Raw genomic sequence first — 11680 nt, 5'->3', positions numbered from 1 at the left:
CCGAGTGTCTGAAAAGAAACACTATGTTTGAAGTGAATTTTGATATTCGTTGCGTTTTGAAGTCGAAGTAAAACTGAACCGTGCTAAATTCATCAAACGATCTCTCTCCTTACAGCTACACTTAAGAATAAATCTTGGCAAAAAAATATCAACAAACAATTGTTGTTTCATCGATCGTTGGTCATGGATTAGGGAAAAAGTTTGAATGACGATGGTTACCATCAAATGTTCATGCTACTATTATTTGAATGCAGTACCTTGCAGTGTGTATTTAGCAAATTGAATAAGAGTGCTCGAAATGATCAGTAAAATTACTTAGAGCGTGACATGTATCAATTGCATGATTTTGTTTACGGTATATCAAGCTTAGGTAAAAAACTTTCTTTGCATACTGACACGACTGACTTGAAAGCCTATTACACATGACGATAATTCGATTAATATCGTATAGAAAATGATATCAGAATAGAAATAGAAGTTTACTATATACTTAAATATAGAATTGTTTGTGACATGAATACAGTAAACTATAGCCCTTTAACAAATTTCCTAATATTTATCAATAGCACAAAGTTAACTACGTCAATAAAGTAGAATTCAAGTATCTTAAACTGCTTCAACAGTCCTAACTAACTAGTTAGAATTGTCCGTATTCATCGCTCTTAGAACCGAGAGATACGACACCGCCGATTTGATAAGCTGGAAATTTTGTTAAAACTAAAATATCGTCAATAGTCGTTTCATTCTAAAATCCGTTCCACCAAATATTTGAAACAAAAACTCACCGAGGTGAAATTGGGTAATGACATGACGGAGAATTTTCCCGCAGTAAGTGTAATCGGTTTCGTTGCTCTGATCATGATCAATAAAAATGATCTGCTCACAGATGGTGGTAGTTTGTACCAGGTGGCTCTATAGGCAGCTACTCGGATCAAAGTACCCTGTATCAAACGAATGATCACTGAAAAAGTGCTCACCAACTTATGCCAGAAATCGCATCAGAAGTAATTAAGATTTGTCCGATTCTGGGCATCGTTCTATAATCTAAGACTGTTCACCTGGGACGTTAGGTAATCCCCAGCCAAACTATAAATGAATAGTTGCTGCAGAGCCATTGTAAGTAAAAGGCCGAACTTCACAAAAACTGACGTGTTGTTGGATTCCATTGCCTGTAAATGATATTTTTCCAATTGTAGTGACGGCAGAATTAGGATCGAACTTATTCAGTGGGCGATTTCAAATTTTAGCGTACCTGTAGGACACTGAAGCCTGCCAAGCAAATGTGCAGTGTGCCTGCAAGTAGCTGGCTGAATAAAATTTTATTGAAGGATTTCTCCAGACTACGAGCTGAACTAGAAAACATTTAAATTAAAATATAATACGTCGTCTCCTCTGAGTCACTTTATCGTATGTCACTCACTTTATTATCCATTCGTGTCGTTTAACTATGAACTTCACGTCGGCCCACATCATTTCCTCACTCCGTTCCTCAGTTCGAAACTCCTCAATGCAACCCCTTGCAGTAGGATCAACAACAAAGCGAAAATAAAGTATGAGCAGATCTCACTTCATAATATTTAAAGAGAATTCGGTATTTGTGTGCAACTTGTTAGTGTGGCTTAATAATCATATAAAGACAATTATGTTCTGAAAGTCCTAAAGTTTATTTTACTTAAAATTTCCCATCGTATAAACATGCATTTAATAAACTCGTAGAATTCCTCGGAAGGATTCTCACTGAGCCTGTAATGTAAATTGAATTCCAGCCTTACCGCAGTATCTCCAGCTGTCCGCAGAGATGAAAAATTATGGTAACTAGCAAACTGTCTATGCCGGTGTGTGCGATGACCATTACATTCCCCAAGAATACCTCGAACACGTACATGATCTGGCATCGAAATGACCCACGATAAAAAAACTCTACATCATTCTCGACTCAGAAACTCACCTGATAAATAGGGCTGTGACTGAAGGGAAAAGGGTACCACGAATTGAGAGGGAGTTTGTTGGCATTCGGTGCGGATTGATCACGTGACGATATTCTCTTCGTTGCTGGCGCGATCGCAAACAAAATCCAACAAATCGTCACGACCGACGTATAAACGTTGAAAAAAATTCTGGGTACTCGGGCATGATTCGTCATTATCTCACGGCGTCGTATCGCCTCCTGATCGTCCCTTCGTGAATTCAGGTTTTCACTTTCCCAGTCCGATTCCATGCTTTTCAGGATCTGGTTCAGCGGCTTCACTTGCGTCTTGAACAGCCCGTATTTGATGGCTATCACCGTGACTGGGATGGCTTGACCAAGCGCCGCGACCAAACGCTGGAGGTCCTCCCTAGCCGTAATCGCCCCGCCCAAACAACCGCACACGCACACAAAAAATCCGGCAGCGTAAAACAACCAAATCACCGTCATTCTCCAAGTTTCCATCATCATTGGCCAAGATGCAATCAGACTCAATCCGTGCCTCACGCCCCCCATTGCAGTGTTAAAACTCGTTTCCTTGATCCATGGTATCTTGTGTATCTGGCGGAGGTTTTTTATGTCTCTAAAACGGCTCAAAAAATTCGATTGGAAGTCGTCTTTTCCTTTGAGCATTTTGGTCCCAGATTTTTGGCTGCAGCTCGGACTTTCATTGTCGGTATAAGACGACATCTCTGTCACAAAAGTTTCGGTTTATGGCCGTCACTGGCAATGAATCGAGTCACAAATATACCGATGCGATTAAATTTAATTAGATAAACGAGGTTGCGTGACCATAAGCGATGACAAATAATAGCCGAATAATGGAAACTAAATTTCTCAAAGTATCTCGATTCGGACGAATAGCGCATAATTTAACTGTAAAAATACAGGTGGTTTCTTGCATAACTGAGAATCCAATCATACAGCGATTAATAGATTGTTATTCTTGAAGTAACCTGCGCAATATTTTTTTATTCATGATTGCAATTATATTTTAGAGCGGTATAATTTACTTGCCATATTATTACAGTTGTACGTTTCTATCAGCATTTGTGATTCGTAGAAAAAATGACTGTCGCAACTTGTTAATCAAAATTTGTATTTTCAATCTTGCATCATTAATACATTCAATTTACTGGGGCCTTTAACTTCTGTTCTTTTAGTTTCCTCCGAAAATATACTCGACCTTCTTTTGATTAGATTTCTACTCTCGTTTGTTCACACGTCTTACTTTATTCTTGGCGCAGTTTTATTGTAATATTCACCGATTCAGACTAGTCGCAAACCGAAGAGACGAAACGCACTCGATTATATTAGCTGTATTCACAACTTGTGATAGTTGTAGGGGAGAGGAAGAATACTTCTCATTTCGGATAGTGGATGTAATATAATAACGCAGAGTAAATATTATCCACATATAATAGAGGATCACTGAAGGTAGTATTATTTTTCAATGATAACGTGAAGAATTTGGTTGCAGACATATTTACTGTTTCTTTAGACCTAGAAGAACCAGAGGTCTGTCAGTTGCCGAAATTCCTACCATTCAGTATTGTGTGCATAAAAATACTCTGTAAAATGTGCAAGAGCAGAATCACTAGAAGCACAAATAAATCGTATATCAGAGAAACTGAATCATTCAAGATCGGGAAAAAAATAAGGAATCATCTGACAGTCATAGTTCTTAACAGGAAATATGAAAATTATTCCACAAGGTTTTCATTTTCTCAAAAAATTTCGAACGACTTTACTTTAATAACGTACTGCATATTTTGTATGAGTATGTATGAAAGAAGACTATTGCAATACAAGAGTACATTTCCATTATATCTTTGCTATCCGACAAGCTTTTACTTAACGACGAAATTTTTTCAATGTCATTTGAATGCTTTTTCACTGTAGGTGAAAGCTTCACCGTCATATTTTTACGGGTAATCAACTAAACAAATTTGAAAGACACGTTTCATCGTTATTACTGAGTCTAGGTTATCAACGACTTTGACCAAATTATAAATTCTATCGATGTGGTCCATGCAGATCGATTTCAGTCCATGCTAAATTTTATTTCCTCCGCGAACATACTGTATGAATACCGGGTAAAAAGTTCATGCATTTTAAATCCTGTAGTGTGCCTTGTCCGCCAAACTTGAAGATATCACGACAAACTCGAACGACAGAAGTGCACAGTTGATACAACTAATTGCAAGTGCAGAATGAAATGTTTCAAACTTGACAGACCGTTGAATAAAAAATGTATCACGCATATGACGGAGTCGCAATATCCAGGAAATATCCTTCCCCTGTCTGGATACAGGTTTGATTCAGTTGCACGGTGCGTTTTTTGCCTGAGGCAACTTTCTCACAATAGGATTGGGTAAATCAATAAATGCACAGTCATACGTTAACGCATGATGATCGTCTGCCCGTGAAATGGACGATTCCGAATAAAAGCTTAAATGAACAAGTCACTGAAACCCCAAGTTTCCATTGGACAAAATTTTCTCTGATAGTAATGTGCCGATGAAACTGAATATTTGCCATCTTGTCTTTATTAATTGAATTTAACACTTTCCGAGATATGAGTTATAAATGAGCTTGCAGCGATGATAATCAGATCGCGGATACACTCCAAAATGATAAATCATTATTTTCAAAACTGTGGTACATTTGTGTTTAATGTAATAAATATCCTTGTTACAGTAAAATATTCAATTTAATCTCGATCTCTTTCCTTCGAGTATTATTTCAATCTCATAGACCACGTACATTGTTTTTCCATCGATCAAACTACGAGGCTTGAATACTAATTTATCACATGATCCTTCGCACGGTCGAAGACCACACTTAAAAGTTTTTCCACAGAACTACGAGGATAACGAATATATAACATCGAGATACGCGAAGAACGGAGAAGATTTTTCCGGCGCACATACACGCGGACTCTTAAGTATCCAATTTGAATTTAATATTTAGTCTGATCAGCTGTAAAGTTCAAATTTATAGAGAATGATGCCAGGCAAATAGCAAATGCCAAATATCTTGTCTTCGAATGACAAGGAGCGAAAAGTCCCGTTATCGGTATTTTCCTACTCATCGCTCGAAGAGTAAGAAATTGAAATAACCATCTATGCTCTCTATTGAGAATTTTCCAAACCCTGACGGCACATTTCGCTCGGCAGCAGATAGCACGCATCGATTTCTACCGCGTACCGTCAACGGGGATAAAGTGATTCGCGGAATCCTTACCTTCCGTCAGCCCCCGACGCCACCCTCAATTTAATATTGGCCAGCGCACCCTCGACGATCCTGAAAATTTCGACCACCGTTTCAGAGATGGAAGCACCGCATACCGGAACAGCCACCCATTGCCTCAAGAACCAGCTGATCGCAAGCTGTACGCGGTATCGTTGTCATGGCGAAAAGCTCGTGCCCGGTGTGTCCGAAATATTCAACGGGTTGTTCGGCGAGTGGTTGGTTACGAATTAGTTCAAGTGGTGTCCTTCAAGTTAGTCAGTGCCGCAATCGATCACCCTGAGTTTATGATAGGTGAATCCGTGCCAGGATTCGTCACGTGAGTGTCAACAATCGCCATGATGGTCCGGTGTGTGGATTAAGCTGCGTTCACAGGGTACGTTGATCCCGTTCCGAGGAAATGTGAATGGTCACCGGTGTTTCAGGATCCCTCTAAAAACCGCTGCGCATCTGTAAACGGTAAGATTATTTTACCGAGTGTAATTTAATATTACCAGTAAACATTACGGTGCTTGGGAAAACTGACACCAGCAATGAAGAAAGCCATGAAATGCATTTATGTATGTAGAAGTTTTTAGAAAACGTTTATGAACACCTTGGAACTTAACGACTGTCCCGTTGCTGCTTCATTCTGCGACATATGCAGCTGCGAAGAACGTTGGAAAACCATCTATCATGGTACACGGAGCGCGCGTTGAAGTTCAATCCCATTAAATGCCGCACTGACTCTCGCCACTTGCTACAGGATACCAAAGAATGCCGCAAAACCATTGCCTATTCAGTAGCTGGCTATCGAGCGTTATTAATTTGTGGTAATTCCGAGGAGGGTGATTGAGCTCCTTGATGACGTCATGTGTACAATAAAACTACGTCGAAGGGTCCGATTACATCTACTGTGCGACCACAAATGCTTCCATCCATTGCAACAACGTCGTACGTCACACTAAATGGCACAGTACTTACACCACATGATCAGCAGCTAGTACGAATACATCAAGAGTTAGGTCAGTTTTGGAAATATGTTCGTCAGGGTGTACTAAATACGCATAATTGTAGTTAATAAACACTACATCTCGGCAAATGATCTTGTCGTCGCTCATTTCATATAGTCAATTAGGAGAATAATCCGGTGTTGGTAAGTAGTTGAGCACTATGCGGCCTGTTAAGAATTTGCGAGGCACGAGTTATTTCTAGCGTCCGGCTGACTTGACCAGAGCTTTGACTACTGCAGCCCGACGGATTGCTGATGAATTGGCGGATAGGCAGGCATTTCCGAAGACTTGAGTGAAATTATCGGTGGCTGAAGAACATTCTACGTGTTTTCACAATTTCGACTGTATTATGGCAGCTTGTTACAGAGACCACGTATGACGTTCTTGAAACGACGAGTGAAGCAAATCGGATTTTGTACCTTATACTTACGGTTCGAACAAGGTTACGGACAATTATTTCGCCGAACGTTTCAAATTATAAGATTGAATTGACGTTCAATAGATATATTATTTGCAGAAACATCTACGAAATCCTTTCATGTAATACAATAACGAAATTACAAAATCGAGAAAATATTATCTACTACGTTTATATTCATATACCTGCGAGTAAAGTGTAGAATATGCCTCAATCACTCATTTTCTGCTTAAGTCGTTAAATAAAATACCCGATTTGATTGCACAAACAAATCGTCACGCACAAATCTCATGAGATGCGAATGATTACCACTCGAACGAGTCTCGACATAAGCACGTCATTATTTGGATTTCATGTTCTACTTAATGTATTCTCTAGCCTGCTCAATGAATGTTCCCACGAGTTTTTCTTTCTCCCATCACCGTTTGGCTGACTTAATTATCTTCAGGCTTCCACCATACTGTAAGCTCGTAAAGTAGAGAGATACGATGCAGCGGCTTTGACAATCTGTAAACGAAACAAATACCAGTCATAGAGTTATTTGACGTTTAAGAGCCGTAATAGAACTTCTAATTGGCATTCAGACGTAAAGAGTATACGCAGACATAAAGGCCGAATTAATTTTTAAATTCAAGTACTCACGACGGTAAAGTTTTCTAACGTGAGGGGGAAAATTTGGGCGGCGCTAATCTCTATCGGCTTCTGTGCTCTGATCATTGCTATTGATAATGAGAGATTCGCCGATCTTGTAAAACTGTACCATTCACATCTGTAGATAGCCAATCCGATAGCGAATCCCTTAAACATGATGAGTAGCATTAATTTCAGGCGAATAAATAATCAAGTTCAAGATTGTTACTGTAATGATGCGTTTTTACAAAAACCCGCTGCTTTGCATCTTTAGAATATCCTGAGATTCGGTCGATCGTAAGAGAGCATTAAAAAACTGAGATTTCGTAAATTCAATTCATTTAGTTATTCTAAAGCTGCAAATTAGTAATTCTTGTTTCAACGTTCCGTTACGTGAATGTCACTAACTTGAGTCGTATCATACATTCGTTCCTAAACGGCAAGCATTTAATTCCTGTCAGCCGATCGTAGCAAGTTTGCAGATTTATATTCAAATTATGTTACAACAAAAAAAAAAAAAAAATTGGCGGAACGGGAGAAATCATACCAATATTAATTTCTCTTCTGTAGTATTGCCATGCATTGAAAATCATATTGTGTATTACGGAACCTCTATCATCCGAATTAAGGAGTTACACCACCTTGATATTTTCTAGGAATTGATTTTTTTCTAGGTTTATTATTTATACTTGTAACAGAGCAGTGAATATATTTTTGAGTTAATGGTATAACCATACTGTGTAGCTTTCACACGTCGCATTATATTTGTACTCCATTTACGTATAGAGTTGACAAAAATATCGTTAATTTAAACGAAATAATGCTCATGCACATGAACCGATTTTTAATTATTAATTTTTTTTTTTTTTTTGACAGCGCACATTTGTATTCCGAAATTTCAGATCCTTTCTCGGATTATACAACGTTCTGACGAAACAAAAGGTAGATTAGGTGACATAGGGGTTCGGATGACGGACGTTCGGGTGAACGAAATTGTACTGTATTACATTTTGATTAGGCTCTGATTTCAATAAATCCACAGTTTGTTCCAAAATCGTTCTCAGTTTTGATTATCCCGCAATATCCGTGCACCTAACGGGAGTGGAATTTTTGTGCAAATTATAAAAATGCACATCCTGATTTAAATATTCTTGCTCACTTCGTTAGTTAACGAATCACCGGCAAAACAGTAGATAAAGGCAGTCTCCAGCGATCCGATAGCGAAAAGTCCGAACGTTAACAGACTCGTTCTGCTCGCCTCGTTTTCTTGTAATTCCTAAACCACATTTAGGTGTTGAGAAATTGTTAGTGAAACTCCTGTGGCTTTTTCTAGTGGCATAAAATTATAATTGTCAACAAAGTTTCACGAGAGGAGTTCTGCCCGTTTGTTTGGAACTATCACACTGAGTTGGCAAGTTTATTATTTACAGACACATAGATATTTATGATATTAGTCGAGACATTCTAGCATCATAAATTGCTGTTCTTAAAAAAGCTCCATATGTCACAATTTTCTAGTGAAAGTTTGAATAAATAATACTATTATTCTGGTACAGCATTAGGAATGAAAATTGCTATCTAATTTGCAATCTGATGATTGTCTATCAAAATACGCCATAAGTATTACATTGAAAATAATGTCACTTGCGCTTGACGCATTGAAAATTACCTTAGAAGGATACTGTAGTCAATTTTTACGGGGCAGTTTTTGTGATCTCTGTACAATGGTAGCACTAAACCAGTCCGTGTCTTGGGCATTCGATCATTTATGACGAACAAGCTTAAACTGCCATGCTACATTGACTGGAAACGAGAAAGATTCATCTGTCGCGCACCTTAAACTATACCCACGCGATTCATTCTGTGTATGATCGAAGCCAATGTAAATTTTCGAATACAGTTATGTGAAAACATTTTTGGTTTATGTGAGTGAGTCGTGGTATTTGGCGTTTCTGAATCACTCAGTGAGCATGAGAATAATAGATTTTAATAACAGTCCAGATAAGTCACAAAGCTAAACTTTACAGTGCACCGAAAATGAGTAAGTGTAATTAGTTTTCAGTAAATTTCATGTAATATTTCAGAAGTGTTCTCCATAAATCATCGAATGTCAAACGGACGGTCAGGTTAAAACAACCGATTCGGAAAATTGTAAGGATATCATTTCGTGGAATGAAAATCGAATACAGCACGCTTTTCATTACTGGTCTCGTAAGTTGTGCGAAACAGATCGACAAGAAGGAAATATGACTACGGGCTGCTATCAGAATTGAAAAAATTTGCTGCGTACATACCATGAGAAATGAACATTCAAGGAAGCAAAGAGCAAGCACACACGACATTACATGCTGCAGAGCAATGAGACTGTAACATTCCTGCAACGTGGCTGCCACGCTAAAATTGAAGAGACATTTTCTGAGAGGTGAGTGAACAAAGGGCTCTTTTAAAACAATAGCCAACGCAATTCAACTTACCTCAACAGCACTTGATGGCGTTTCACCATTTCTCTCACTTTCTTTTTGTAATTTTGAGGATGGCACGGTTCATAGACGATTCCCTCTACGAAAAGTCTGGAAGAGTACGAGACTATTAGTGGGATCCGACTCTTTCAAATCGACAGATGTTATCTATGTTCAATGTTCACACATGCACTTCGTACCTCAGAATCTTTAGTTGACTGCTGAGATGTAGAATCGTAGCAACGAGGAAACCATCGATTGCGGTTGTCGCGAGAAACGTTGACAGCATACTACTTATTTGAGCGAACACTAGGAACTTGAAGTATTTAAAATTTAACGAACCACACAAAGTTATTTCTTATTACTTTCAAAAGTATGCACCAAATCTATTTTCATCCTAAATTTTGGTCAAAATTTGCGTTCCATATTTACCTGGATAATATAACTCAATCCGTCGTAATTGACAGGATACCAACTGTAAGGCATCGGGAATATGTTGTCCTTGATCGGTTTATCATCGCGTCGATTGAGAGAAAGAAAAGATTGTCCCAGAAAATTCACGGTGGCAACAGATGCCAAAATTATGAAAGTGCAGACGAAAAAATTCGCCGTCTTGTAGAAGTTGATGATTATTCGTTTGGAATCCGGTACACTTTTATTGATGAGAGTATCTTTTTCCAAGTTAACCCAATCGTCATCCATGAAATGCATGAGCCTCTTGCACAGTTTTTTACGCCAAGCAAACGTGAACCATTTACAGACAATGAGTATTGTTGGACTCGACATACCCAAGTTGTTGATAATTTTGTTCGCGTTATGTCTGAGTACGATGAGACCGCCAACCGAACCGGTGGTTAGATATATTAAACTTGCCGAATGAAAAACCCACAACAGAAGGTACCAATTCTGATGTCTTTCTCCTGGCCAAATACCTAAATAAATCATGACGCAACGCAAACTATGAATTGCCCTGGTGAATTGATTGCTCAAAGTATGGTTGCTCGGTGTGATCATGACTTCGGCCTCGTTCGATATTGCGTTCTTCGCTGTTCTACGATAGAAAATTTCGTCGTTAAAAGACGAAAATTGATGCACTTGCTGCGGAGTTTTGCTGACGACTGACCAAAGCGGTCAGAGTGGGGACTAGAAATACTGTCAATACGAAGAAAGCACACTGCGATCAGGCGATGGCAATGGATTTTCCCCGCAGAGATGCATGCGCTATGGGCGAAGTTCATGAATTTTGGATATTCTGCGGCGTGTCTGGCGCACACGGAATCGGAAGTATCACGGCAAAGTTGAACGTCAGAATCGCACACTCGGATCAAATAATTGCCAATGGGTATTGAAAAGTTGGAGACGACGCGAAGCGTTGAATAAAAAGTAGGCTTTGGCGGAGGGAATGATTTCACGGAGGGGAGACTTTGGTCGTGGTGTGGAAAAACTTGCATCTGGTGGGTGAAGCTGAATACTTTCGATTCTGTTACGCGTTGTGGTTTCCCCAACTTTGCGCGAACGCATGGGGCTGATTTCATTGTACATGCGTAAGTACAACTTCTCTAACTGATGATTTGCTCGCAAAATAATAAGCATCCAAATATACATTTAATTGTTACAAAAAAAATTTAAATTGAACCTAACTTCCAACGACAGTAAGCGTTCATTATCTCCTCTTCACAAGCTCATTCGCTGTAGAACGATGAAAACGTGTTAGATTTTCGAAGTTTTGCGCCTTAGTTTCTTAGATCCAGTTACGAAAAAACACATAAATTTCCCTTAATCATTAGATTCAACTTGAACGTTTTCCATCTACCTCTATTTAATGTATATGCTTATTGTTCTTCTTCCCCGTTCGGGCGGAGGTATCCCTTGACATATTGCATTTCATACTTTTTGACTATTACAAGCTTGAACGACCAAAAAAAGTAATTCAGTGGCTACGATGCTTTGTTCACGACTGACG

At 38.9% G+C, this 11680-nt stretch overlaps 2 protein-coding genes across 4 annotated transcripts; both read right to left on the bottom strand.

Annotated features, from left to right (window-relative positions):
- Nucleotides 1-417: 417 nt before the first annotated feature.
- Nucleotides 418-2656, bottom strand: LOC124224809 (odorant receptor 13a-like). The gene is made up of 7 exons (XM_046637012.2): nt 1949-2656; nt 1773-1888; nt 1421-1516; nt 1253-1352; nt 1059-1169; nt 786-941; nt 418-699 (listed from the first exon to the last, which is right to left on the bottom strand). The coding sequence occupies exons 1-7, from the start codon at nt 2654-2656 to the stop codon at nt 634-636; spliced, it is 1353 nt and encodes a 450-aa protein (XP_046492968.1). The 3' UTR covers nt 418-633.
- A 4042-nt stretch (nt 2657-6698) lies between these two features.
- Nucleotides 6699-11630, bottom strand: LOC124225015 (odorant receptor 10a-like). 3 transcript variants are annotated; one of them, XM_046637377.2, is made up of 7 exons: nt 10150-11572; nt 9918-10033; nt 9733-9828; nt 9553-9673; nt 8418-8534; nt 7271-7426; nt 6699-7135 (listed from the first exon to the last, which is right to left on the bottom strand). In XM_046637377.2, the coding sequence occupies exons 1-7, from the start codon at nt 10729-10731 to the stop codon at nt 7073-7075; spliced, it is 1251 nt and encodes a 416-aa protein (XP_046493333.1). In that variant the 5' UTR covers nt 10732-11572; the 3' UTR covers nt 6699-7072. The 3 variants fall into 3 exon arrangements, with proteins under 3 accessions (XP_046493333.1, XP_046493335.1, XP_068989094.1); XM_046637379.2 differs by having other exon boundaries at nt 9553-9652; nt 10150-11571; XM_069132993.1 differs by lacking the exon at nt 7271-7426 and having other exon boundaries at nt 10150-11630.
- Between the last annotated feature and the right edge of the window lie 50 nt (nt 11631-11680).

Source organism: Neodiprion pinetum, chromosome 1 (assembly GCF_021155775.2).
Source record: "Neodiprion pinetum isolate iyNeoPine1 chromosome 1, iyNeoPine1.2, whole genome shotgun sequence".
Taxonomy (NCBI): Eukaryota; Metazoa; Arthropoda; class Insecta; order Hymenoptera; family Diprionidae; genus Neodiprion; species Neodiprion pinetum.
The sequence above is the reverse complement of the archived record's forward strand: the minus strand, read 5'-3'. Positions and strand labels throughout refer to the sequence as shown.

What these genes read in the sequence shown, in the direction of transcription:
- LOC124224809 (XM_046637012.2), bottom strand. Translation starts at nt 2,656, where the DNA reads ATGTCGTCTTATACCGACAATGAAAGTCCGAGCTGCAGCCAAAAATCT. An exon ending in GTCACAGCCCTATTTATCAG is followed by an intron (nt 1,889 to 1,948) that starts GTGAGTTTCTGA and finishes TTTCGATGCCAG; the next exon opens with ATCATGTACGTGTTCGAGGT. An exon ending in CATTACCCAATTTCACCTCG is followed by an intron (nt 700 to 785) that starts GTGAGTTTTTGT and finishes CAAAATTTCCAG; the next exon opens with CTTATCAAATCGGCGGTGTC.
- LOC124225015 (XM_046637377.2), bottom strand. Translation starts at nt 10,731, where the DNA reads ATGATCACACCGAGCAACCATACTTTGAGCAATCAATTCACCAGGGCA. An exon ending in GTGATTCGTTAACTAACGAA is followed by an intron (nt 7,427 to 8,417) that starts GTGAGCAAGAAT and finishes ATCATGTTTAAG; the next exon opens with GGATTCGCTATCGGATTGGC. An exon ending in CGTTAGAAAACTTTACCGTC is followed by an intron (nt 7,136 to 7,270) that starts GTGAGTACTTGA and finishes TTTCGTTTACAG; the next exon opens with ATTGTCAAAGCCGCTGCATC.